Below are 26,815 nucleotides of genomic sequence, written 5' to 3'. Positions count from 1 at the left end.
ATAAAGTCCTCATGTTAACAAAAATATACATCTCATTATTCAACACTTAATGTACATATACAAATATCTATTGCTTCCAATTATATTTATTGTTGTTGAGGTCATAAAAATTTGCTCCAAGTCTATTTTTCTTTTTAATAAACAAAAGTTTAGGAGAGGGAGAGGCTACTCCCACATCTAGGGCCGTGAAAAACCTGGGGACCTAAAGCCGGTTGAACTGACGCAAGGGAAGGGACTATTATCTCTCCTACCCCCAATATGGAATTATACAGAACATTTTCTAAATTACCCACCAACATGGGACTGCTGGTAGCAGATATATTGTTTGTTCTTATCAGTCAAAAGGAAAGGGAGGAGAAAAATTCATACAGGAGTTCTATTTGCTTCTGTTTTGGTCCTGGTTTAATTGTATTTTTGGGCTTTGTTTCTTTGGAATATTGGGCTGTAGTTTGGGATGGTCTTCGACCAAATATTTGCATTAATTTTCAATCAATATCAAGTAATTCAATATGGCAACACTATGCTATTTACACAGTGGTCTTATCTTCGAATCCTAGTTGTGAAAAATTTCCCTTTCTCTTGTAATTTAGATTAATCGCTTGTATTAAAAACTAAAATTGCTCCTTAATTTCTATGTACGTTCCCACTATTTTGTCCACGTTCCATGTTAAACTCCTCTGATTTTCCTAGAAGTTTTCCACTTTTTCATTTTGACCTTGTGGATTTCTCAGATTCATGCTTGTCAGCTTTAGCTATTCCATGAAATCTTAGCTAGATGGAATGACTATAGTCCACACATGAAATCGATTGTTGGAATTTGAATGACACACCCAAGAAAGAATTGTAGTGTAGGTACACCCTTGAAGGTTATAGCTGTCAGACTGGCTGCTTATGCACTTTCCTTCTCACTTCCCATGTGCTATTGGAATTGGAAATTTGGACCACAGACAGCTAAGTTCCTCACCACCATCTTCCACGCTACTAGTAAATACTAATGCATTATGCATGCTTAATTTAGTTTAGCCCACTGAAATTTCCTCAACTAAACCTTCAAATTGATAATGAAATCTTTGTTTCATTTTGGCTGTTGGTACGTGAATGTGATCAATCAAGGAATTTTGGTCTGATAATTATACATTATGCAATCTTTTGTTTGTGAATGGATATGAATGTAGGTTGCTTTCATTGTTAGTTTTGTAGCATTGTCAAACAAATCTTTTTGTTATAGATATCCAATGCCCTATTGTCCGTTGTTTGGTTGTGCATGCAAGTTGTTTGACAGGGTGGAAGATTGAATGCTTGCTTTATAAGTCACTTTACCACTACTAACTACCAAAAGTGACATCCTGTTTTATGTCCAATTTAGCTTCAGCCCAGCAAAGATATGGCTCTGTTTTGTCCATGGGTCAATTGTGTCCTGCATGGCATGTTGTCTACTTGTACCAATCAGTTCATCTACAATTTTGTATATAAACCCTAACCATGCCATCCAAGATGCCTCACACTCACTTTTGCCCACAACCCATTTGTGAAAATGCCTCAGTACTACATTCTCTTCCTCTTCTCTCTCATTTTCTTCTCCTCCTCTTCTCATGCTTCTGTCCAAGACTTTTGTGTGGCAGACTTGAAAGGCCCAGATGGCCCTGCAGGCTACCCTTGCAAGAGCCCTGCTAATGTCACTGTCAGTGACTTTGTGTTCTCTAGCCTAGCCAAAGGTGGAAACACCACCAACATAATCCAAGCTGCTGTGACCCCTGCATTTGTGGCTCAGTTTCCTGGTGTCAATGGGCTTGGCCTCTCTCTGGCAAGGCTAGACTTGGCGCCAGGTGGAGTCATCCCATTCCACACACACCCTGGTGCTTCAGAAATTCTGGTTGTGACAAGAGGCCACATCACAGCAGGCTTTGTTTCCTCAGCCAACACTGTGTACTTGGAGACTCTTAAGAAGGGAGATGTCATGGTTTTCCCTCAAGGGTTGCTGCATTTTCAAGTGAATGCTGCTAAAATACACTCCAGTGCCTTTGTTAGCTTCAGCAGTGCAAGCCCTGGTCTCCAAATCCTTGACTTTGCCCTCTTTGCTAACAACTTGCCTTCTGCATTGGTGGGGCAGACCACTTTCCTTGACCTTGCTCAGATCAAGAAGCTTAAGGGTGTTCTTGGTGGCACTGGCTAAGCCTTGCTGATTTGTTAATTGAAGTTTTTCTTCCTTGTAAGATTGTAAGATCATACTTTTGCTCTGCATCTATAATTAAGCATTTATTTAGTTCAATTTGTATTTTTGGTCTTGTATCCATTCATAAAGTTTTCATGCGATAACTTAACCCAAAAAAAAAGAAAAAAAACGCAACAAAAGTAATACTAGTGTTCTATTTCCATCGCCAAATTAAAATCATGGCAAACAAATCTGAACTGGTTCTTTGTATATATGTTATATTTAGCTCTGCATGGTTATTAAACTACAATTGTCTATCTCCATGCAAGAATGATTCATTTTCAAACTCATAATTCATTACAACAAAAAAAACCCCCTAAAACTAGGGTCGGACTCGGAAGCAGGCAAGCAGCCTTACTTTATTTCCACCTCTGTTGAGCTTCACACAAAATTTTAGTTTATACACAACATCATTTTACTTTATTGTCGAAAAATACACATGTATACATGTCAATATCTTACTTGTTAAAAGTAAATCAAGTTAAGAGATCATATTTGAATATATTAACATGGTGTCACATCATTTAGTGAACAAAATTTTTGCCAGTCATGGAATTTCGGGATCCAAAGTTGTACAAGAAGTAAAATATATTCATGAAGTTAAAACAAATAGTGTTCAACACGTTCCAGATATACAAAATGAAAGGGATCTTGGGTTTCAGTCTATCTCACTTGATTGGCTTAAAAGCAGAGAGGTCATTTGGATTTTGCTCCTAGAAATACAATCATTCATCTGCCATGTATTTTAAGTTATCATGAAATGGGTTTTCCTGGATCTCAGAGGTCCTGCAATATGTAACATTTATCATCTAAAGAAAAGAGATACATGCAACGTCTATGTGTGGACTTTTCAAATTGAGTAAGATGCAGCCATAATGGGTTTAGGTATGGAGTCAAAATTACATATGAGACCACAACATTTGAAACCAATCATTGGAATGAGAAAATGCACCTCCTCCTTTGGGAATGCAAAATCCCTATTTTCTGAGATCTAGTTTAGACATCCGTGGTAATGAGAAACCCACCATTCCTTTCTCATGTTTGCACCCAAATGGACACATGAGCTAAAATAATAATTTAACCATTTTTGTTTCTTTACTTTTCTTTTTCTTCCTTTTCTAGAGTATTCTCATTGCCCAAATGGAAATGGGCCATATTGGTAGGACATTGACTGACCACGACTTTTCAATTATGTTGGATGACTTTGGATTAACTGGTTTGGCTGTATGTTATCTTCACTCTTACTTTTGGAAAATAAGAAAAACACAAAGCAGAGGAAAGCATCCTCCACCTCCCCTGCATCATTACAAAATTTAAGTACACTGCCTTTCAAATCTTGTAAAAACAGATTAATCATGTTCCTCACAGGTAGATCATGTTACTTTTATACATACAATGAATGCGTTAAGCAAACCTATTCTGATACAATCTGATGTTTTGTAAAAATATTTCTTTCTAGTTGTCAGCAGTTTGATCTTCACAGACAAGAGGATGGCAATGCAGATTTTCCCGGAAAGTGTGAGAAAAATCTGGAACGAGTGGGAGCTTCGGGCTATGGTTTTGATCAGCCTCAGCTTGCAGGCCATCCTCATCCTCATTGGCAGCTGGAGAAAGCACTCAACCAGTAACATACTCAGAATTGTTCTGTGGCTTGCTTACTTGTCAGCAGACTCAGTTGCAACAGTCTCACTTGGCATACTCTCCAACAACCAAGAAGACTCTCCAGGTGATTCTGTCAATCCAGACTATATAATAACAGCATTTTGGGCACCCTTTCTTCTCTTGCATCTTGGTGGCCCAGATACAATTACTGCTTACTCCTTAGAAGACAACGAATTGTGGTTGAGGCACTTGCTTGGGGTAGCTGTCCAGGTGCTTGTAGCTTTCTATGTCTTCTTAAGAGCATGGTCCAATAAAGTGCTGAATTTTTTGGCAATACCAATGTTCATAGTTGGGATTATAAAGTTTGGGGAGAGGACTTGGGTTCTAAGGTCTGCAAGTAGTGAGCATTTTAGAGAGTCCATGCTTCCTCATCCTGACCCTGGTCCCAATTATGCTAGATACATGGAAGAGTACAGCTCTAAGAAAGCTGAGGGATTCAAGGTTGAACTAGGACCACCCATTGAAGCTCCAAAAGCTGAGAATAATTCCAACGATGCCGGAAGAGTACCTGATGACAGTATCCAAAAAGCTGTAATTTTAAACAAAGCCTACAGTTTCTTTGAAACTTTCAAGCGGCTATGTGCTGATCTCATCCTCAGCTTCCAAAATATAGAGAAAAGCCAAACATTCTTCCAAAATAGAAACTCAGAGCAAGCTTTCGAAGTCATTGAGATTGAGCTAGGATTCATGTATGATGTGTTTTATACTAGAGCTGTCCTAGTTCATTCTCGTCTCGGTGGTATTCTCCGTTGTATCAGCCTTTCTCTCACAGTTTCGGTATTCCTGGCCTTCTTGTTCAAAGAGAAGCATTCATACACGGGAGTGGATGTAGCTATCACATATGTATTGTTGGTAGGAGCTATCATCCTGGAAATGTATGCTGTGGTCATGCTACTTTCCTCAGACTGGACAACGCTACAGCTGAATAAGCACAAAAATGGGGTGTTGAAGCCCTTCCATAAAGCCGTTTCATCAATCCCATTGGTTAAAAACAATAGGTGGTCTAATAAATTGGGACAATACAACCTAATAACATTTTGTCTCAAAAAGAGGCCAGCCAAGTGCATTTTTATTAAGGAGGACTTATTCATAAATAAGTTGTTAGAGAAGTATCGATACCAAGACTCCGAGGATGTTTCCACAGAGTTGACGAATTTGATATTTATGCAGCTCAAAGAGAAATCGAAGAGTGCTTCGAATTTCGACGCTTGCAAGCAGTTATGTGCTAATAGGGGTGCCCAGGCGCTTCATGATGCAAAGTGTGCAAATGAACTTGGCTGGGCCATTGATAGGGTTGAATTTGAACAAAGCATCCTTCTCTGGCATATTGCAACAGATCTTTGTTATAATGCTGACGTGAAGGGAAACAGTGACTCCGACGCTGTACCTAACCAAAATTGTAAAAACAGCAAGCAGTTGTCGAACTACATGTTGTACCTTTTAGTCATGTGCTCCTTCATGCTGCCAAATGGGATTGGACAGATAAGGTTTCAAGACACATGTGCTGAGGCTGAGGATTTTTTCACAGAAAGAAAATCCATAACCGACGAGGAAAAGGCTTGTGCAATGCTACTCAAAGTGAGCACAGACATCTCTCCATCTGAAGTGAAAGGAGATCGAAGCAAGTCGGTTCTATTTGATGCATGCAGGCTTGCTAAAGCTTTGCAGTCCATGGAGGTTGAGGGACATTGGGGGACTAATGAGAAAAAGTGGGAGTTGGTAAGTCAAGTGTGGGTGGAAATGCTCTCTTACGCAGCCAATCGGTGTCGATGGAGTGATCATGCTCAACAGCTCAGGCGAGGAGGCGAGCTGCTCACTCATGTTTGGCTGCTTATGGCACATCTTGGTTTGACTGAACAGTTCCAAATTTCAGAGGGCCATAAAAGGGCAAAGCTGGTTGTGCAGTAAACAAATGATGCACACAAGTTTTAATATTTTATTTAGGAGAGTGTGGTCTGTATTTATCTTTTATTATTTCTTGTTTTGGACTGAACTGCATTATTATGATCTTTAGGAATTCTGATTCTCTGCATTTAACTAGGTCCATCGTGATAGTTTTGTTGATCACATTGCATGAAGTTACTCTTCATGGTGCTGATATAAAAGGAACCCCACGAACTACTTATCTCACATGAACTCATGATATCTCTCTTTTTAAGGATTTCAAAGGCGGAAGAGAAGTATAGCAGGACCTGTGGCTTGTGCATGTTAAAGTTTCAAGCACGGCGGCAGTGCTAACGGAGAGTCAGATGAAACTTATTTCTCAAACTAAACGAACTTGTACTCTGCTTGCTAGGTGCCCAGAAACAGAGTAAAAAGGGTAAAAGAACTAAACAAAATATCAGAGCGCACCCAAAATCTTGTAATAATGCATTGGAAAAAATCTTGTAATAATGCAGTGGAAAAGAACAAAAGTGTAATAATGCAGTGGGGTTGTAGGGCTCAATCTTTTCTTTTCCTTGTGTCTTTGTCAAAGAGCAACAAAGTAATGGCGATAAGAACACTATTCAAATTGGTAGGTATGGTAGGTAGTAATGGGACTGTGAATATACACTGGGAGTCAGTCAACCAGCAAAATTACAAACCGTACTGCAGTTAATCGTAACGTAATCAGGATGTACATATGAAATACATATTGTATGTATACATATCTGTGGGAGCAAATTTCCTCCCACGAGAATATTCCGTTGAAAGATTCCCCTTTCTTCTTCGCCGCCTCCTTCTCCCTGCAAAATAAATTGGATAAGAGGACCACACACGGGGGGTGTTGGCCAAAGGCCCTCCGATGCCTAAGTTAGTTCAATTGATTTAGGTAAAAATCAATAGCTAAATAGGGTACGGAGATATATATGTGTGGTGAAAACCGGGCGGCCGGAGCCTTATGTAAAAAAGAGAGAGAGAGAGAGAGAGAGAGAGAGAGAGAGAGAGAGAGAGAGAGAGGAGGTGGCTAGGATTTGTGAATGGAAGAGCTCTCTAGAGTTTTAGTAGAAATTCTGACGTACCTCATTCCTTGTGCGTGGCCAAGTATTTATAGGGGGCCTTGACGAGGTTGGTGTGGTTGGTGAGGTAGGTGAGGTTGGTGAGGTTGGTACATTTAGGGATTTGATTAATTAGGGAATCAATCAAATCCCTAATTGTGGTAGGTGAGGTTAGTGGGGTTGGTGTATTTAGGGATTTGATTAATTAGGTATTTCTCAATTTAATTGGATAACCCCCAATTAAATTGAATAACCCCCAATTAGGTTTAGTAATTCCCAATTAGGTCAAATAATCCCCAAAAGGAAGGAATTACTTGACCTAGGGTTCTGATTTAATTTGGTTCCCACAAATGCCCCCCAGCTTCTGCATGGCGCGTGGTGGCATGTAGGAGATGTAAATCATCTGTTGGGCTGTCCAGCTGTAATTGGGCTTTCTTCTTGGATTTGGGCTCCTGAGTGGAGGAAGTTGGTGGTCTACCCCTAGCCTAGGATGTTGAGAGATGGGAGTAGAATCGTCCATACTCTGATGATCTGCTAGTTGGGCAGGAGAAGTGTTCTGCCAGTCTCCCCTCCTGGGTGTAGACAACAAGAAGGTTGGCGCTATGCGAGACACTCGGGACGTTCTGCTCAAGCCTCCTGCTAACAAGCTCGGAAACCGTGATCTGCTCCATGAATTAGTCCGCTCGCGAACTAGTTCGCCTGCCGAGAAGCAAAGAGATGATATTCCTCTCCGAAGTTCGAGTTGCCTGCACCAGTTAAAGGATGGAGATCGAAGCGGGAGGTCTGCTCATGGCTCGGTTGTTGAGACGCGGGCAGTCAAGAGTGGAGTTGATTCTGCCTCATGGACTTCTTTGGAGGCGAGTTTGGCAGAGGCTAAGAAGATGAGAGAGTCATCTGCCCGAGCGAACGGTTCTTCTGCAACGTCAGCTGTTGGTCCCAAGGTTGACAAGCCCAACCCCACAGGAGGTGCATGCGTGTCTGATCTGCTCAAGACGAACTTTCTGTCAAGCCCATCCACTTGTGCTGAATTGGTTAACCACGTCCGCCAGGCCGGCGAACTTGGCACCCTCTCGAGTCTTTCCTTGGAAAAAAAAAGGGAAGCGACACTCCATTTGCTTAAAAAAGGATTAGTTTTTGCTGCTGAAATTATCTGAAACTCGTCTGTTGTTGCCCCCTCTTCTTCTGGTGACTTGGTTAGTCGAAAAGATGCCTACTTTCGTCTTGAGTGCAAGAATGCTGACGTCTCATTTGGTTATGACAAGCTTCTTGCTAAGTTTGGCTCCTATAACAAGTCTGCATTAGAGATGGAGACATTGAGGTGCTCTGTTCCGACTTGCTCCATGTGCAAAGTGAGCAGGTTAATGCTGTGAACATGGCAGGAGCTGAAGAGCAGGCAGCCGAAGAGGCAGTAGCTGAAGATGATGAAGCAGAGGAGGATGCAGCAGATGAGGTAGTGGCAGACGTCGCGTATCAAGCAGGTGGAGCTGCTGAGAACGTGGCTAATCAAGCGAATGCCGAAGAGGCTGTAGATCAGAGATCTCCTGCTGGCGTCTCAGAGTAAATGAAGACTCCTTTATTTCTTTTCACCTTGTAGTCTGCTTTCTTGTTTAGAATAATTGGTCTTATTCGACCATCTTCCTTTTGTTGAACTTGACCAGTTGGTCAGCTTGCTATGGAAATTTCATTTATTTTTTCAACTTCAATTGGCATATTGACTTGTGGACTATTTGAGTAACCAGCCTGCATTTTGATTGCGCATCTTCTTTTGGAGATTTACGATTGCCAGGGTCCCCCTTAAGGGACTCCGTGCGTGTTCTGCGCATCCCGTAAGATGTTTTTCCCTTAGGAAATTGGCGAGGGCCAGGGTCCCCCTTAAGGGACTCCGGGCGTGTTCTGCCTATGTCCAAAGACATGTCGATGAGAGTGGCCCGTTTAGTGTACGTCTGGAGACGTGTCGAGGAGAGTGGCTCGTTTGGCCTACGTTTGGAGACGTGTCGATGAGAGTGGCCCGTTTGGCCTACGTCCGGAGACGTGTCGATGAGTGGCCCGTTCGGCCTACGTTCGGAGACGTGTCGATGAGTGGCCCGTTCGGCCTACGTCCGGAGACGTGTCGATGAGTGTGGCCCGTTCGGCCTACGTCCGGAGACGTGTCGATGAGTGGCCCGTTCGGCCTACGTCCGGAGACGTGTCGATGAGTGTGGCCCGTTCGGCCTACGTCCGGAGATGTGTCGATGAGTGTCCCGTTCGGCCTATGTCCAGAGACGTGTCGATGAGTGTGGCCCGTTCGGCCTACGTCCGGAGACGTGTCGATGAGTGGCCCGTTCGGCCTACGTCCGGAGACGTGTCGATGAGTGTGGCCTGTTCGGCCTACGTCCGGAGACGTGTCGATGAGTGGCCCGTTCGGCCTACGTCCGGAGATGTGTCGATGAGTGTGGCCCGTTCGGCCTACGTCCGGAGACGTGTCGATGAGTGTCCCGTTCGGCCTACGTCCGGAGACGTGTCGATGAGTGGCCCGTTCGGCCTACGTCCGAAGACGTGTCGATGAGTGGCCCGTTCGGCCTACGTCCGGAGACGTGTCGATGAGAGTGGCCCGTTCGGCCTACGTCCGGAGACGTGTCGATGAGTGGCCCGTTCGGCCTACGTCCGGAGACGTGTCGATGAGTGGCCCGTTCGGCCTACGTCCGGAGACGTGTCGATGAGTGTGGCCCGTTCGACCTACGTCCGGAGACGTGTCGATGAGTGGCCCGTTCGGCCTACGTCCGGAGACGTGTCGATGAGTGTGGCCCGTTCGGCTTACGTCCGAAGACGTGTCGATGAGTGGCCCGTTCGGCCTACGTCCGGAGACGTGTCGATGAGTGTGGCCCGTTTGGCCTACGTCCGGAGACGTGTCGATGGCATTTGTGAATACTCCATTAGAAAGAAAAGTTTGAACTTGTATTGATGTCTATTTGACTACATTGCTTTATTGAACAAAAGAGATGAGTCGTAGGGGTAACATCAAAAGTAACTTGTCTTCAATGGAGGTGAGGGAGGCTTGGCCGCCTACTTGGAGCCGAGCTGATAGGTGAGGAGCTTCATGGATAGTACCCCCGGAGGAAAAGTCGCTTGCTTGATCTTTCTCTGCTGCTCCTCGGTGGTCAGCTCAGGCTCTTAGAGTCAGCTAGGATCGTACTGATCCGCATGACTTTTTTTTTCGTAGAGGCTCATTGGCAACTGCGTCACGTTCCTCGATTTGCTGGATAGCTCCCCTTGCAATGAATTCCGTGCAATGGCCGTCTTCGACCAGCTCTTCGAGGTGCTTTTTCCAGGCGAAGCAGTCCTTTGTGTAATGACCGTGCCCTTCATGGAATTCGCAGTATCTACTGGTATCCTTCTTGGCTGGGTTTCCCTTCAAAGGCGATGGTTTCTTCAACCAAGGAGCGTTCTTTACTTGGGCCAGGATCTGGTGTATCGAGATAGTGAACTTGGTATAGCTCTCGGCTGCTGGGGCACCTCCCTGAGGCTGTAATCTGTGCTTGCCTCCATCTTTGTCATTTATCCTGCCGTTCCTTTGGCTTGCCTGCTCAACCGGTTGATCAGCTTGCTTGGCAGCCTTCCTTGCGGCGATCCGGTCATCGTCCCAAAGTGCGTAGCGCTCTGCTGTCACGAAGACTTCTTCCAGTGTTTGGCAGGGAGAGATGGTCAGCTCGCGATACAGCTCACACTCAGTTGGCAAGCCTCTCTTGAAGGCAAAGGACGCGATCCGGTCGTCACATCCTACAATGTTGGCCTTTTCTGCTTTGAATCCCTTGATGTAGTCTCGAAGGGATTCGTCGGACTTCTTACGTAGGTTGAACAGGTGGTCAGGGTTCTTCTTGATCATCCGGTAAGAGGTGTATTCTTTGGTGAAGGCGTAAGCTAGCTCCTTGAAGTTGCTGATCGACCCGGATGGCAAGGTGTGAAACTAGTCTTGGGCTGCTCCTCGCAAGGTCATTACAAACACCTTGCACATCAATGCGTCGTCGGTCTTGTGAAGGATCATGACACTTTTGAAGTATTTTAGGTGGCTTTCGGGATCGGAGTCTCCTTTGAAGTGGGTAAACGAAGGCGTCGAGAATCGCTTCGGGGGAGCAGCCTGCTCAATTTCGACAGTGAAAGGTGTGGAGTTAGCTTGATCCATCTCCTTGCGTAGGGCATCTTCGAAGTTCCCGCCGGCTTTCAGGTCTCGTAGTTGGTCATTCACAAGCTTCTTGATGTCCTCTGCACGCATTGCTGGTTGGACACGTTGGCGACCCTCGCGATTTGGACGACGCTGATTGACCTCCTCATTGATTCGCAAGGTTCGAGCTTCTCGGCTGCATTGCCTAGGCGGCGTGTTGGTGGACTGCGCTTGCGAGTGATTCTCCTCAGCTTGTCGACGAGAATCGGTCTTTCGAGAGTGAGCAACGGAGCGCCTTTCCTCGCGGTTCTCACCGTGAAGGTTGTCAGGTTGCTCTCCTTGGGAGCCTAGCCTTTGAAGACTGTTCCTCGACGAGTGAACAGCAGAGCGCCTTTCTTCACGATCCTCATTGCGATGGTCGTCAGGCTGATCTCTCTGGGAGCCTAGCCCTTGAGGAGCATTCCTCTGCGGGCCTAGGCGGTCGCGGACGTGGAGTCGTGGGCCCTGCCTTCCTCGCACGTTGCTCTGAGTGTGGCTTGAGGATGCTTGTGACATGTTGGCAAACTGATCACGTTGTTGTCCTTCTCCTCTCCTGCTAGACCTGCTTGGTACCCATCGAGCTGCCTATCGGCGCGTTCGTCCATCCTTCTCTCTTCGCCCAGTGGTCCAAGGCCAAGGTTTTGAGCTAAGCTTATATGGTTGATGAGCTGGTCAACTTTCTGAGCTAGCTGGTCGACTCTTTGATTAAGGTCTGCTTGACTTCGTGGATCGGGAGGAGAGAAGTGTGTGGAGCCCAACTGCATACAGGCTAGGGTTTCATGGGAGGTGTGCGCAGGAGCGTGTGTCGAGCGTGGAGGCAATGGAGGGAATGCTTGAAGTTGTTCCAAGATTGGGCCTAAGTCGGCGGTGGTAATGAGCCCACCTTGATGGGAGGTTCCACCATGCTCGGCGGTGGTGCCATGAGGGTGGCTAGATCCGGCCACGGGGCCTTGGATGACGGCGGTGGCCGGCGCGGTGGTGAGAGGTGGTGGTGCCACCATGTCGATCGCGGGATCATAGGTGGAGTGGCTATGAGCCGTCGCGGATTTTGCCATCGCGGCGGTTTTGCCTCTCGTCTTCTTGCTTCCAACCATGGTAGTTTGGAAGGCTTCGGTGGATTGGAAAACTGTGGAAAATGGATTTAGAGCACGCTTTGAGTATAACTCGTGCTCTCAATGAAAGCACCAATTTGTGGGAGCAAATTTCCTCCCACGAGAATATTCCGTTGAAAGATTCCCCTTTCTTCTTCGCCGCCTCCTTCTCCCTGCAAAATAAATTGGATAAGAGGACCACACACGGGGGGTGTTGGCCAAAGGCCCTCCGATGCCTAAGTTAGTTCAATTGATTTAGGTAAAAATCAATAGCTAAATAGGGTACGGAGATATATATGTGTGGTGAAAACCGGGCGGCCGGAGCCTTATGTAAAAGAGAGAGAGAGAGAGAGAGAGAGAGAGAGAGGAGGTGGCTAGGATTTGTGAATGGAAGAGCTCTCTAGAGTTTTAGTAGAAATTCTGACGTACCTCATTCCTTGTGCGTGGCCAAGTATTTATAGGGGGCCTTGACGAGGTTGGTGTGGTTGGTGAGGTAGGTGAGGTTGGTGAGGTTGGTACATTTAGGGATTTGATTAATTAGGGAATCAATCAAATCCCTAATTGTGGTAGGTGAGGTTAGTGGGGTTGGTGTATTTAGGGATTTGATTAATTAGGTATTTCTCAATTTAATTGGATAACCCCCAATTAAATTGAATAACCCCCAATTAGGTTTAGTAATTCCCAATTAGGTCAAATAATCCCCAAAAGGAAGGAATTACTTGACATAGGGTTCTGATTTAATTTGGTTCCCACAATATCCATATACATATACAATATAGGAGTTCCTACTGCCATTGGTAGGAATGCAGGAGTTCCTACTTATAGGGGAAGTTTTCCTAATATAAATGTAATGCTTTTGACCTGACCCAAGGATGACATGAATGGACAATCCACCAGAGTCATCTTTAAACCAAGAGCTAGGGACAAGATGAATGGGGGGGACCCCAAGAAAAGCCACCATTGTAAAGATTAGACATGAAAAGAAACAAGAAACAAGAAAAACTGTGCAGATGAAATGGACTGATGCATGTATGGAACCCCATCTGGAGTCCACCATATTTGATTTTAGTTTTGCCAGAGGTCCAGAGCGATAACATGCACTTGTTCTTCAACTTCAATTGATAATGCTCAATGTTGAACCGACTGTAAATTGGGGAACTTGTTTCTGATACATCAAAGCTGCTCAGCCATGGAAACGATCACAGAATGGTTCATTGCAGGAATACCTGGTGCTCAGCCATTGGGATCCTCAACAACGGAGACGGATTGGAAAGCTATGGGACATTATATAGAGATAGATGATGCTGATCAGGAGTGGACGGCTTCCAACGCTGAAGAACTGGAAAAATATAGTCTTTATTGTTATCATTTTGATAGAAGTCTGGATAATTTGCCCAACCAGAAGGAGGTAACAACAACCAAGCTGGCAGTCCTTGATTCCATTCTCCATGATGCTCATGTTTATATCTTAGTTGTTGTAGACCTTATACTCCTTTATGTAAACCATACGTCACTGTATCGGGTGCTACTGATTTCGACGCTTGCAAACAATTATGTGCTCGTATGGGTGCCCTTGTGTGCCTCTCTAATCACCCTATTGTTCCTCTACTTGTATATCAACCACTTTCCGTTTCTGTTCTTGGAGGAAGACATCAAATGGATTCGAAAAGAGTCACGGTTACTAAGTGCTATTTCGGAGGATGCAGAAGAAGTTAAGCGTTTATGCTTTAAGATAGACGCCAGGGCACATCAAATCTGGGACTCTATTTTCCCTAGTAAAGGAACCGTTCCTGGACTAGAGGAAACTGAGGTACAACTGGAGGACAAAACCGTAACCGTGGCTGGACTAGATGAAATTGAGGCAAAATGGGTGGACAAAATTGCATCCATTGTAAAAACATCACAAGGTTTAGTTAAAACGTTTGAGGAAAAGAGACGAGACTCCCATAGACTTGGAATATTTTTTGGGATGACTACAAAGAATTTCGAGCAGACAGATAAGCTTTTCAGTAAAACTAAGCAGGTAAAGGAGGAAATAAACAGCAGTATAGTGATGAAGAAGGAAAGTGGGATTAACATATGTGAATCCCTGGAGAGATTAAAGTCTAATGCTAGAAGGCTGCTGGAAAGACCTTTTGATGAACATGAAAAAAGATGGGTAAACTCCGGAGAACGAGTTGAATCTGCAGCTGCATCAGCTTTCTCTACTGTGGGGAAAATAAATAGTCTAATCATTCAAAACCCAGAGTTAATGCCAGACAGGAGTAGAACTGGAGAGCAACTACAGTCAACAAATCTGCAATTGCAGCTGCTACATCCTTTTCTGAAAGATATACAAGGAATTAATGAATTTGAGAGCGCAATTGAGAAGGCCTGGGTGGAGGAAGTGGAAGAGATCATTGATGAAGCACATCCTGCCATTGAAAACTTCTTACAGACACCATCCAATAGATTTAGGTGGCTATCATATATCAGCAGTTGGAGGGCAAGGAGAAAGCTCGAGGGGGACCTAAGGTGCATCAACGTTGGGTTCACACAAGCTTTAGAAAGGAAGAACAGGTACGGCTTCAAATTTATAAGAAGAATTTCAAATTCATCAAAGATTGTCTATCAATCCCCAGATCAGACCGCAGATGAGAATAGTGTTTCATCTGTAATAGACAGGATGCGCAACTACCTCAAAGAGAAGCCAAATGTATTCCGTGAAGTATTTTTTGATGTCAAATTGCTTTGCAATGAACTGGAAATCATGCATAAACTTGTAGGCGGTGCAGGAATGATTGGAAGGAGATATAATTCCAGAGTCACTTGGTTGGAGCAAGTGAGGAAAATTGTTCAAAGTGCAGATGAATATGTGGTAACCTTTATGAAGATGAATTCAGGTTTAGAAGAAGACAAAGATGAGGAAAAGCTTAAGAATTCTGGAAGAAAGCTTTCCCTTGAAATCAACCAGATTAATCAGACTATCAATCTTTTCTTGAGATGCATAAAAGCATTCAGCATTGAATCAAGGGAAGACTTAAGCTCAGTGGTCGGTTTGGAAGAAGACATAGATGCAGTGGTGTCAAGACTGAGAACCAACAATGAACACTGCTCTTTTGTTTCCATAGTGGGGATTGAGGGCATAGGCAAGACAACACTGGCAAAGAAAATTTATAACCACGGAGTCATTGTGGACCATTTTCCTTGTCGTGCATGGGTTTCTCTACCTCACGACTACTCCTACAACAATAAACTGCCACTCTTGAAATACGTTGCAAAGCAGGTCTTGAGCTCTCTTAAGTCAGAAGGGCACCAAGAGATTAATCCTGATGCATCCAACAGGATTGACGAGGCACATGATATTTTAAAAAAGAGTCGGTACCTTTTAGTTCTTGACAACATCTCCACAAGGTACGAGTGGAGTACTCTGAAAGCAGCATTTCCATTAAGTACATCAAGTGGAAGCAGAATTCTGCTCACTACACGTAACCCCGAAGTGGCTTCACAAGTGGATAGCGACAGCCCTCCCCACCAACTTCGACGGCTAACCAAAGAAGAGAGCTGGCAGTTGTTTAGCCAGGTGGTGCACATCCCTCCGAAAGGGAAAATGCTAGCAAAAGAAATTTTGAGTAAATGTGAGGGTTTACCACTAGCCATGGTACGTCTAATGTCAGGGAAAGATGAGACTACTGCTCAGGAGTTGAAAAAGGTGATTCAATACATCAAACAGGATGATGATACATCGTCATTCTGTACCTACACCAAAGAGTGCATAAATAAGTTTCCTGTTCATCTTACCGATTGCCTTTCTTGCTTCAAACTCTTCCCAAAGGACTATAAAATTCCGGTGAGGAGATTATTCGCTTTGTGGATTGCTGAAGAGTTGGTAGAAGTAAGTGAACACAAGACAGACAATCATGAATCTGACCCAAAGAAAAAGGCTGAAACTTATGAAGAAGCAGCGGATGAGCATCTATCCGCGTTGATCGATCGTGAAATCGTTCATGTAGTTGAAAGAAAGCTTAATGGGAAAGTCAAGACATGTTGCTTGAACAAAGATTTACAAGAAGCAATCAGGTCACAAGCTATGAGGTTAGATCATAGGCGCCTTGCTGATCACGTAAACTGTAATGATCCAAGTTTTGATCTTATTCATGGTGAAGGCTCCAATTTTTCAAGATCTTACACAGATCTCATTTCCATTCTATCCTTTGATTCCCAAGAAGGATATAAACCTGGAGAAGACATAGGCAACTTCCTACGAAGGGGCATTGCAGGTGGTTATTTCCTTCAGCTAAAGTTTCTTGATCTTGAACGTGTATTCAGACCTGAATTGCCCAACACCATAGTAAAATTAAGCAATTTGAGGTATCTAGGCTTGAGGTGGACTTCCCTTGAATCAATCCCAGATTCCATTGGTTAATTGGTGAACCTCCAAACCTTGGATGTGAAGCACACATATGTTCGCACTCTCCCCCGTTCAATATGGAAACTGCTCAAACTTCGCCACCTATACTTAAGTCAAAGGTACCGAAGTAAATTTATGCGTCACCAAGTTCTCAATTCTCTCAAGAATCTCCGGACATTATGGGGTGTATTTGTGGATAAGCATAGTCCCTTAAAGGATGGTTTGGACAAGTTTATAAACCTCAGAAAATTGGGATTGGCATTCCAGTTAGAGAAGGAAGAGCAAAAAGTATTAGCAGAAAGGATCGTAAAGCTGAGCTACCTCAAGTCCTTAAGAATGAGATCAATTGATGAAATGGGTGAACCCTGTCCTCTGGTGTTGGAGTCTTTGTCAGGCCTTGAGAATCTCTCCAGCTTAAATTTGTTTGGGATGCTAGAAAATCCTTCCATCATAGCTGGATTTCCTAAAAACCTCATTGATCTTACTTTGTCAGCCTCTTCATTTTCAGAAGATCCAATGCCCAAGTTAGAGAAGCTTTCCAACCTTCAATCACTATGTTTCTACTCCAACTCTTATACCGGTACGAAGATGGTTTGCTCCACCTGGGGATTCCAAAAGCTTGTAGTGTTAAAGTTGTGGAAGCTAGAACGGCTAGAAGATTGGGATGTGGAGGAAAAGGCAATGCAAAACATCAGGGAGTTGGAGATCAGATCCTGCAATAAGCTGAAGGTCCCAACTGGCTTAAGGCACTTGAAGACTCTCATTGAATTGAAGCTAATTAATATGCCAAAAGAATTTTCTGCAACCATTGAAAAAACTAATGTGGACATTTGGGGCGACAATGCCCACTCCCCAACAATCATTACTGATAGCTGGTAGTTCCTGCAGAATTAATCACAGGCAACAATCATCACTCATGCAATGGTATGATTTTATTTTTCATAAATTTACTGTTTTTCCTTTTGGAAATAAGGTTTTAAGTTTGTGTTAGTACATTTTTCATCCCCATGCGTACATTATGTATAAGAATTTTGCAATGAGGCTTGTTTTCTTACCTGAAACATGTTCTGGTTCGAGTAATATTAATTTATTAGTGGTTTATTGTGATTTCAGGTAACATTGATGCACTTGAGGCACAGAGAACCTGACAATTTGTTGAGTTGCAACGCCGTAGCCGTAGGGTGACAGGGGATTAAGAATGTCTTCATTCAAATTTACTTCAAAGCAAAATTGGGTTTGTGATGCAGATTTGCTTTAGCACTTTATTATTAAGTCTGCCAAGTTTTGTAAGGTTATTTAAGATTAGGATTTGATCATGTAAGGATCTGCTTTCAAAGTTGAATTGAATAACAATAGATTTTCATGACAACTTGGTCCTTCAAAAGCAACATTTTCCATAATCCTGCAAAGTTTTGAAGTCTAATTGTTTCTCTGTATCAGTCTCATACAGAACGTTCAGTGGTTAGGCCTGATTAAAGTGCACCCAATTGTTAATGGCACCCATTCCCACATTTTACTTTTTTCTTTTAAAAAAGGGAACGGGAGTTTTTTTTTAAATTTTATTTTTAATACAAAAATAGTCTAAACTTAAGGGAGAGGGGATTTTTTACATACACTATCATGGTGTTATGAGATTCGAACTTGAAACCATTAGTCTGTAAATTTCACCCTTTTTCACTTGGTTAAATCCCGTTGGCTTGGGGAGCAAATTTTTAATTTTTTGGTTAAAAACAAAGGGAGTATTGAATTTACGCACTTCACCTAAAAATATATCAAAACTCTGAGGGCAAAATAAAATTAACTTTTGACAAAAAATATATAAAAGTGAAAAGAAAAACCACAAGTTGAAGAGAGAGAACCTGAGAAACTCGGTGGGAGGCCCAAAGAAAAAGTTGAAGCCGACGGCGGCAGTCTTTTGAATCACAGGCAGTGGTGGCTGCGTGTTTGATTATGCATTTCGACTTATAATTAAGAGATTGCGTTGCATTGCATGGCTGGATAATTACCAGAAAGCATTGTTTAGTTGGGGACTGGGTAATTAATTAATTAATTAGTTAATTTTTTTAAAAGGGAATTTATGTAAATTAGTGCTTTTAATCTCAATATTAGTACCCTCCAAAAAGAGGGTGACGGGGGAAAATAAGAACAAAAGTTGGGCCATTTGTTGATTTTATTTATATATTTTTGGTGAATTGGGGGTGGAAGCCCAAAAGAGATTGGGCCATATATTCAGTGCGGCCCCCTAGAGTTTTATTTATTTATTTTAAATTTAAATTTCTAAATAAGCATATTTTGTTCTTTTGTTGATGAGGAATGCTATATGTATTGCATTTCTTAACCACATTGTTGATGAAAGTTGTTTGTCCTAGTAATCTTATGATTAATTGGATCGTGTTTCAAAAGTCACAAGAAATATGGTGATGAATAAAATGTTCCATTTACCGTTTGCTCTTAAAAGAAAACATTGGAAGATGTCTCCAATTTGAATTCCCCCTCTCACTCGCAACTTAAAAGAAAACATCTTTTGTTGTAAATTTGTATTGTAATCATCGAGTAGGTGTATCAAAATTCCTTTATAAGAATTGATGCCAACTATTGGGTCAAGCAGTATGTTATTAAAACTAAGTTGACTTTAAAGTTTAATCCAGTCTTAGATGTGTGAACTGTTATTTTTGAGTGGTGAGTTTTCTTGGTTTTTTTGGGTCAATGAGAATGGATCATGGCTGAGTATGCTTTGCTGAATAACTCAGAAATAGGATCCTAATATCATAAGTGGCTGATTGTTGTTAAATATGAAGTTGGAGACATAAATGTGTTGGATATCATATTACAAAATTGAAGTTTGATCTAGTCTCAGTCAGATGTGTGAACTTCAACTCTGAGATGCTGTATTTTTATTTGGAAACATTTACTTGATAAATTTAATTCCAAGTCATAGTTTAGTATTAGATCGTTTACTTCCCTTAAATCTCCATCATTTTTCTTCTTTTGGGGCTTTTAGTTGCACTACATCATTTAACTGTGCATGTTATCAAAGAATTCTATATATTATTAAAAGACCAACTAACTAACTATTAGTTTTTTTTTTTTTGCTTTTTCCTTCTCTTTTGATCATTGAGGAGGGGAGGGAGGGAGAGTCGAACTTGGAGCTCTTCCAATCCTGGAAAAGAAATATTACTAGACTAAGAACTAGTTGATAACTAACTATTATTTTAATGACATTTCTCTTCGCAATGTTAGATGTTGTAGCTTCTACGTTTGAATCCCCTCTCTTAGAAGAAAAAGGCTGAGCAGGGTCAGCTCTGCCCATGCCTAAGCCGCTTAGCTATATTTCCTTAGCCAGGATTTTTCATCTTAGCCTAAATCGTATTTTGCACTAAAACCGATTTTTCATATTTTGATTTGGTGGGAATTTGATTTTCTAGTATTTTTATTTGAATCCAAATGGGGGTACTTCCTTATTTACATTGTAAACTTAAGTAAATTGAGTAATATAAAAATAAATAAAAGTAAAAGGACAAAGACATTTACTTAAATGTTGAAAATGAAAATAAGGTAATATGTACACCTTAATAGGTCCGCCTCTGCCTACGTGTATGAGGATCGGATATTTTTTCATATTTTTATTGCCAAAATATTGTCTGCCGTTGGATTGGAGGGAAAATACCATCGGAGCGCCCAGGTTTTGACACATGACACATTACAGTTGGCGCGTGTTGACGTCAGCCTTGCCCTCGTTTTGGACCTAGGGCTAGCCTTGCCCGAGGGCCAGCCCAGTTCGGTAGGCCCCACTGCTTGCCCGGGCCAAAGTTTGTTGCTGGAAACACGATTTTGGGCTTGGCCCCCCCCCCCCCCAACCCTCCCCTTGGCTGCACTGCTGGAAATGCTCTAACAGGGCCTGTGGCTTGTGCTTGTTAAAGTTTCAAGCACGGCGGCAGTGATAACGGAGAGTCAAATGAAGCTTTCTCAAAATAAATGAATTCGTACCCTGCGTTGGAAAAAATCTTGTAATAATGCAGTGGAAAAGAACAAAAGTGTATTCATTGTTGGAAAAAAATGCAGTGGGGTTGTAGGGCTCAATCTTTTCCTTGTGTCTTTTTCAAAGAGCAACAAAGTAATGGCGAAAAGAACACCACTCAAATTGGTAGGTATGTAGGTTGTAATCGGACTGTGAATATTCAATGTACATATGGGGAGTCAGTCAACGAGAAAAATTAGTCAGTTTCAGATATGAGAATTATATTCTTCAATATGCTCCTTTATGTGGAATTTTGGGAAGTTTTCGATTGTGAGACTTATATTTTTCAACATGTCCTCTCATGTGTGGCCCACTAAGTCTAACACATGAATACCACATATTGAGTAAGGAGTAAGGGTAAATATTCAAGCCCAACATGTGAACACTATATATTGGATAAGTGTAAAGACCCAATTTAGGCCCATACAACTAGCAACACCCACAGGGCTTTTGTGAAAAAAACTCAACACTTACTGGGCTTTGTAGGTGGTTAGTTAAACTGAGATCACTAGTTTGTAAGTCAAGACTCTTTTTCACTAAGATAGACCCGTTGTCAATATCAAGTAATTCAATATGGAAACACTATGTATTTACACTAAATTTTGCTCCTTCAGTTCTATATGTACGTTCCCACTATTTCATCCACGTTCCTTGTAAAACTCCTCCGATTTTCCTTAGAAGTTTTCCCCTTTTCATTATTTTTTTTGGATAAATACCATGGGGTGTCCGATCCGCTTGCGTGCACCTCGACTAATCCATTTTTCATTTTGACCTTGTGGATTTCTCAGCTTTTAACTTTCAGATTTATACTATGTTATAGCTATTCCATGAAATCATAGCTAGAGGGAATGACTATAGTCCACACATGAAATCCATGGTTGCAAATTGAAGGACACATCCAAGAAAGAATTGTAGTGTAGGTTTTAGAATTATAGTCCCCTTGAAGGTTTTAGCTGTCAGACAAGGATGGAACTGTGTATGGGTTGGAGTGGGCTCCAGCCTTGAGCAAGATTTGTCAAATACTAAATTTAGTGCAAATTGTATAAGCTGTTCCTACCCCCACAAATATTATCCCAACCATTGTTGATGTCTCTATTATAATAAACCAATAAAAAACATCATGAGATATTTAATAATATATCATCTTCATTCCTGCTGTCTTATTTATCATCTTAATAGCATTTTTTTTTACAGATTGCTATTACAATTTACATCTAAATAACAATAGTATTGTCGAATTCGTTTCACTGTAGGAAGTAAATTTACTTTTTTGCAATGCACTATTTGTTTGATTTTTTGTTGTTGACAATATGTGTTTGATTTGGTGTTTATTTAAACATTATTTTTTATAAAATAGATATGATTCAGAAAGTAAAATATTTTTTCTTGTACATTAAAATAGATTACGAAATTAAAGTTTGATCTAGTCACAGAGACCTAGCTACATGTGTGTGAACAATAAAACTAAAATAAGAGCTGGCTTAAATGTTTTAATTATGGAGTAAACGAGATAGAATTTTATGGCAGCTCTTAGTTATATAATGCTGCAATAACTCAGTGTACAATTATTGTGAACCTTCGTATTAGCCATTAGCCATTAGAAGCCTTTTCCTCAGTGTTTTCATACTCCTTGACCCGTTCATTAGAGCTTCAACTCCAAAATTCTGAAAACTAGAGCCACTCACTCATTCAGTCCCCCATCTTTGAGCGACTCTCTCTGTATAGGGGTGTCTCCCATGGCCGATGCAATATTTATTATCGAGCTCATCTGCACTTGTTGCATTGTTTGCTCTTTTCTGATTGGCCTAAGTGAAATGGTGGCCGGACACTTGAATGCCAAGTACATGGAGATTAGAAAAGAATGGAGGTTGCTGGATGCTCTATTGGAAGATCATGCTGAAGTTTTGCACTCGGTGGATCAAATAAAACAGAACGCCGAACGACTTTTTGATTCCGAACTCATCCAGGCCGGATGGACAGTACAACTGAATGCAATGCAGCAATGGATAAACGATGCAAAGAAGTTGGATGAAAAAATTAAAAGCTTTCAAGGTTTGAAGAACAAAAGAAAATCACCACTGTGGTTGGTTTCCTTTTTCATTTATCTGCCAGAGATGTATTTTGTTCTCGATATGGTGAAGTGGCACAATAAAGCCCTCCAGAAGAAACCGTATGCCGACATCTATGCATCACTGGAGCAGTCAAGGTCCAAGGTTATGAGCCTGCAGGACAGATCATCAATTGTTGTCGAACCCAGACCACCACCTGTTGGCTTAAGTTCAGATGATCATCAGTTGATTTCCTCTTTAAAGAAGCCAGATTGGGACATGAGCGGCTCGGAAGAAAAACAAATAAAGAAATTCATAACGGATTTATGGCTACTGAATGCGTTCATGAAAGATATAGAACAGCTCAAAGAACTGGAAACTAATATGGAGAAGTTCTGGGTGGAAGAAGCAAAGAAGACCATTCACAAAGCAAAGGATGCCATTGCCACCATAAGTAAGCCAACAAGGGCAAACCGGAAAAGTTGGCAGAAGCTTAAGAAGGACATGACACACTTCGACGCCAGGATCTCTAAGCTCCTGGAATCAAAGGAAAAATCTGATTTTAAATTCATCAGACGAGAGTCATCAAAATCAGCTGCCCACCCATCTGATCAGCCTGAGGAGTACACATTTCATCATGAGTATCAGCAGATTACAGGTGATATGGATTTTTTGTCTGCTTTAAGCAACATCCAGAACTGGCTCAACCAACTGCCAAAAACAAGCGGAAAATTGTCATCTGCTGTCAGCTCACTGAGAAAGGAGTTGGAGAGCACGCAACAGCTTTTCAAAGATAAAAAGACAACTGAGCATGCTAGCAATGCAAGACATGCTTGCTTGGAGCAACTGAAAAAGCTGGCTCCTGAAGCAGAGCAGTATTCCAAAACCCACATGGAAGACTCAGAACAGTGTCCCTCTGATTTTATTAAGCAACTCGAGACGACTATCATTACTCTTCAAAGACGAATGAAGGTATACTCCATTGAGGTAACAAAGGAGTGCTGCTCAGTAATTGGTTTGGAAGAAGACATACATGAACTGGTCCGGCGACTGACCACAAATAGTGAGAGTGAACAGAACTCTGTAATTTCCATTTTGGGAATGAAAGGTATAGGTAAGACAACTCTGGCGAAGGAAGTTTATCGCCACAAAACCATTACAAACCATTTTGAAGTCCACTGTTGGGTAAGTGTACCTGCAAGGTCGAATGAAATTGATCTTTTGAACACTGTTGGAAGCAAGGTACTACCAGACTGGAACCAAGTGGAACAGAGAGGAAAGAAGTACTGGACCAAGACAATGTGTAAATTGTTGAAGGAGAAGAGATGCCTTCTAGTTTTTGACAATGTCTTGTCAAGGGAAACCTTGGATGCTCTCAAAATAGCATTCCCTGTTGCAGAAATGACAAATGGCAGCAGGATTTTGCTCACCACAGGCATCAAGGCCTTCGCTGATTATTCAAATGCTCATGATGACCCAAATAATTGCATTCAATGTTACCCTCTTCGGCTTCGAACCCAAGAAGAGAGCTGGGAGTTTTTCACCCAGATGGTGCACATTTCTTCTTCCAAGAAAGAGCTAATTGCCAACGCAAAGAAAGTGGTGGGAAAAACCGGAGGCTTACCACTTGTGATCTTTCGTCTTGGGTATCTACTGGCCCGCAACACATTAGTAACACCTGCTGAACTCTCAAGGTCTCGTGAGCGAATCAGTTATGGAAGGAACCAATCACCGTGGTTAGATACCAAGGAAATGAATAAAGAAGAGCTGCAAAAAGGTTACTTTGAACTCTTCCCTGGCGGGGACTTTGAAATCCCTGCAAGGAGATTAGTTGCTTTGTGGGTTGCAAAAGAATTAGTAAAACTAAAGGAAGATGAGAAAAGAACTCAAGAAGAAGTTGCTTATGAGTATCTATCAAAGTTAGTTGACCGTAACATGATTCAGGTGGTTCAAAGAAAGCCTAATGGGGACATCAAGACATGTTGCTTGCCTTCTGCCCTTCGGGAACTTTTGTTGCGAGATAAAGGCACTAACAGCACAACCCGCTCGTGGTCCCAAAGTACAAGTTCTGACCAGCAGCATGTTGCCTATCATTTTGATGATAATGATGCCAGTTTCAGCCGCATCAATGGTCTCAACACAAATTCGGCAAATGTGCTGCATGGTAGTTATCCCCGCTCCATTCTTTTCTTTGATACTCGAGAAGGAAATAAACCCGGAGAGGAAATAGGTGAGTTTCTTCGCAGGGGAATTGCATGTGGTTTCTTTGCAAAGTTGGAGGTTCTTGACCTTGAACGGGTATTCAAACCAAAAGTGCCGGAGACCATTGGAAAGTTGAAGAAGTTGAAATATCTCGGGTTAAGGTGGACTTACATAGAGATCATCCCAGAAACTATAGGCAAGTTTTTTTTTTTTTTTTTTTTTTTTTGAATAGAAACTTATATATTCAAAATAGAGACAGTAACCACAGAAAAGAGAAAACACAGGTGGATAAGGAATCCACGGGGAAACAAAAACAGGGAGCCTCAGCTCCCACAAGGAACCAAGCCTGGAAAGGAGAAACAAAACAGCCAAGAAAATACAAACACCATAACACGAAACAGGGAAACAAGAAGGCCATCACTTCACAGCCGCACACAAGTCGCGACTAATAACAGAGGCATTCAAATCCTTAAAAGCATTGGTGACGGAAGCCCATAAAGCAGCCCAAAACTTCACTCTATCCCAGAGTTCATCCACCCCCGCCCCCTTATAGTCCTCGAAAATCCTTTTATTCCGTTCAAACCACAAATTCCAGAAAAGAGCCTGTAAAAGGCAACCCCAAAGGACTTTAGCCTTTCTCCCTTTGCCCAGCGCAACAAAATTGGAGGAAAATAACTGAAAACAACCTTTAGGAGTAACCCAGACAGCTCCAACTTCCTTCAGCAGTAACCACCATATCTGAATCGAATAAGGACAATGAATGAACAAATGATCCACACACTCCCCATCAGAATAACATAACACACACCAATGGGGGGATAAGCACATAAAAGGACGATGTCTCTGCAAGAGATCGCAGGAATTAACTTTTCCAATAACAGCTTGCCAAACGAGAACCTTAACCTTTGGAGGAGTTTTACTTTTCCAAATCAGATTGTATGGGGGAAAACTCTCCACAGACCCGTTATCTTGAATGAAGGAATAGAAAGAGTGGCAAGAGAACAACCCTGATTGATCTAACTTCCATCTTCTATAATCCCTCCTAGAGGGGTTAATCCTAACTTCATCAAGGATAACCAGCAGCCTAGTCACCTCGTCAAATTCCCCCACCGAGAGATTTCTTCTAAAACCAAGATCCCAACTGTGAGGAAACACACCGTGACTCACAAATGCAGAAATGTTGGCATTCTGTTTGCTGGACAGATTGAAAAGTCTGGGAAAAACCTCTTTGAGGACACCCCCCTGCTCCAATCATCCTCCCAAAATCTCACCTTGTCCCCGTTACCCACCACAAGGTCACAGCCAAGAAGAAACACTGGGTAACTGTTGCATTCCTAAAAGGACACAAATTAATGTGCAAACAACCAATTAAAAATACCCGCAAGTGCACGAATCTAATGAAGTATAGATTATGTAAGTACGGGGTCGATCCCACGAAGAACTTGTCGGTTTCCTATAAGTTCTAATTTGAGTACGTAAAGAACACTAATTTTACACAACACACAAACACAATACAAATTGGAAACTAAAAATGAAGTAAGGAAGATAAAAGAAATGAAACAACACAAGAAAATAAAGAAAAACACAAACAGCACTTTCTATCACCCGTTTATCACCATTTGGACAGATTCGTTTCTCTGTTTTTCAGTTTCGACCTCTGTCCAGTTTTTGACCTATAACTTTCCAACCGTTTATCCAAAATTCACGTTCTTTATACGGTTGGAATCAGCACAGAAAATGCAAGAACACAACGCGGACCAAAAGTCCAAAACAATTACGAAACAAACAAAATTCAGTGACAAAGACACAAAACGTGTCAAACACGCAACTCACACACACATTGGGGGGGTTTTTTGATTTGGTTCAAGTGACCTATTTCTATTGCATGAAAGTAAATGGACTTTGAATTTAAATGTGAATGGCAGAGATGAATTATCAAAATGTGAAATTAAAATGTAACAAACACTAGGGTTTCGGAATCCACCCTAAACAATTCTACCCATGTTCATGGATACTCAAGTGATGAACTCTAAATGT

General features: G+C 42.1%; 4 protein-coding genes and 1 non-coding gene across 5 annotated transcripts; all 5 read left to right on the top strand.

Annotated features, from left to right (window-relative positions):
• The first annotated feature begins 1,392 nt into the window (after window positions 1–1,392).
• On the top strand, window positions 1,393–2,269 carry LOC110744858 (auxin-binding protein ABP19a). The gene has a single exon (XM_021944884.2). The coding sequence runs from the start codon at window positions 1,535–1,537 to the stop codon at window positions 2,171–2,173; it is 639 nt and encodes a 212-aa protein (XP_021800576.1). The 5' UTR covers window positions 1,393–1,534; the 3' UTR covers window positions 2,174–2,269.
• Window positions 2,270–3,427: 1,158 nt separating this feature from the next.
• Window positions 3,428–6,004, top strand: LOC110744859 (uncharacterized). Its single transcript, XM_021944885.2, has 2 exons — window positions 3,428–3,580; window positions 3,672–6,004. Exons 1-2 carry the CDS (start codon window positions 3,439–3,441, stop codon window positions 5,780–5,782), a joined length of 2,253 nt encoding a protein of 750 aa, XP_021800577.1. The 5' UTR covers window positions 3,428–3,438; the 3' UTR covers window positions 5,783–6,004.
• Window positions 6,005–13,309: 7,305 nt separating this feature from the next.
• LOC148295454 (putative disease resistance protein RXW24L) lies at window positions 13,310–16,525 on the top strand. The gene has a single exon (XM_088250178.1). It carries the CDS (start codon window positions 13,310–13,312, stop codon window positions 16,523–16,525), a length of 3,216 nt encoding a protein of 1,071 aa, XP_088106304.1.
• A 722-nt stretch (window positions 16,526–17,247) lies between these two features.
• Window positions 17,248–17,879, top strand: LOC110744876 (uncharacterized). The gene is made up of 2 exons (XR_015834690.1): window positions 17,248–17,434; window positions 17,624–17,879. It is a non-coding gene; the product is annotated as an uncharacterized LOC110744876 (transcript).
• A 4,463-nt stretch (window positions 17,880–22,342) lies between these two features.
• On the top strand, window positions 22,343–26,101 carry LOC110744855 (uncharacterized). The gene is made up of 2 exons (XM_088250176.1): window positions 22,343–24,978; window positions 25,825–26,101. Exons 1-2 carry the CDS (start codon window positions 22,343–22,345, stop codon window positions 26,099–26,101), a joined length of 2,913 nt encoding a protein of 970 aa, XP_088106302.1.
• The last annotated feature ends 714 nt before the right edge of the window (window positions 26,102–26,815 follow it).

The sequence above is a fragment of the Prunus avium genome, chromosome 3 (assembly GCF_965620075.1).
Source record: "Prunus avium chromosome 3, drPruAviu1.hap1.1, whole genome shotgun sequence".
NCBI classification, from domain to species: domain Eukaryota; kingdom Viridiplantae; phylum Streptophyta; class Magnoliopsida; order Rosales; family Rosaceae; genus Prunus; species Prunus avium.
Note: the sequence above shows the minus strand (reverse complement) of the source record. Positions and strands in the feature narration are given on the sequence as shown.

What these genes read in the sequence shown, in the direction of transcription:
- LOC110744858 (XM_021944884.2), top strand. Translation starts at nt 1,535, where the DNA reads ATGCCTCAGTACTACATTCTCTTCCTCTTCTCTCTCATTTTCTTCTCC.
- LOC110744859 (XM_021944885.2), top strand. Translation starts at nt 3,439, where the DNA reads ATGTTATCTTCACTCTTACTTTTGGAAAATAAGAAAAACACAAAGCAG. An exon ending in ATTAATCATGTTCCTCACAG is followed by an intron (nt 3,581 to 3,671) that starts GTAGATCATGTT and finishes ATTTCTTTCTAG; the next exon opens with TTGTCAGCAGTTTGATCTTC.
- LOC148295454 (XM_088250178.1), top strand. Translation starts at nt 13,310, where the DNA reads ATGGAAACGATCACAGAATGGTTCATTGCAGGAATACCTGGTGCTCAG.
- LOC110744855 (XM_088250176.1), top strand. Translation starts at nt 22,343, where the DNA reads ATGGTGGCCGGACACTTGAATGCCAAGTACATGGAGATTAGAAAAGAA. An exon ending in ATCCCAGAAACTATAGGCAA is followed by an intron (nt 24,979 to 25,824) that starts GTTTTTTTTTTT and finishes AATCCCTCCTAG; the next exon opens with AGGGGTTAATCCTAACTTCA.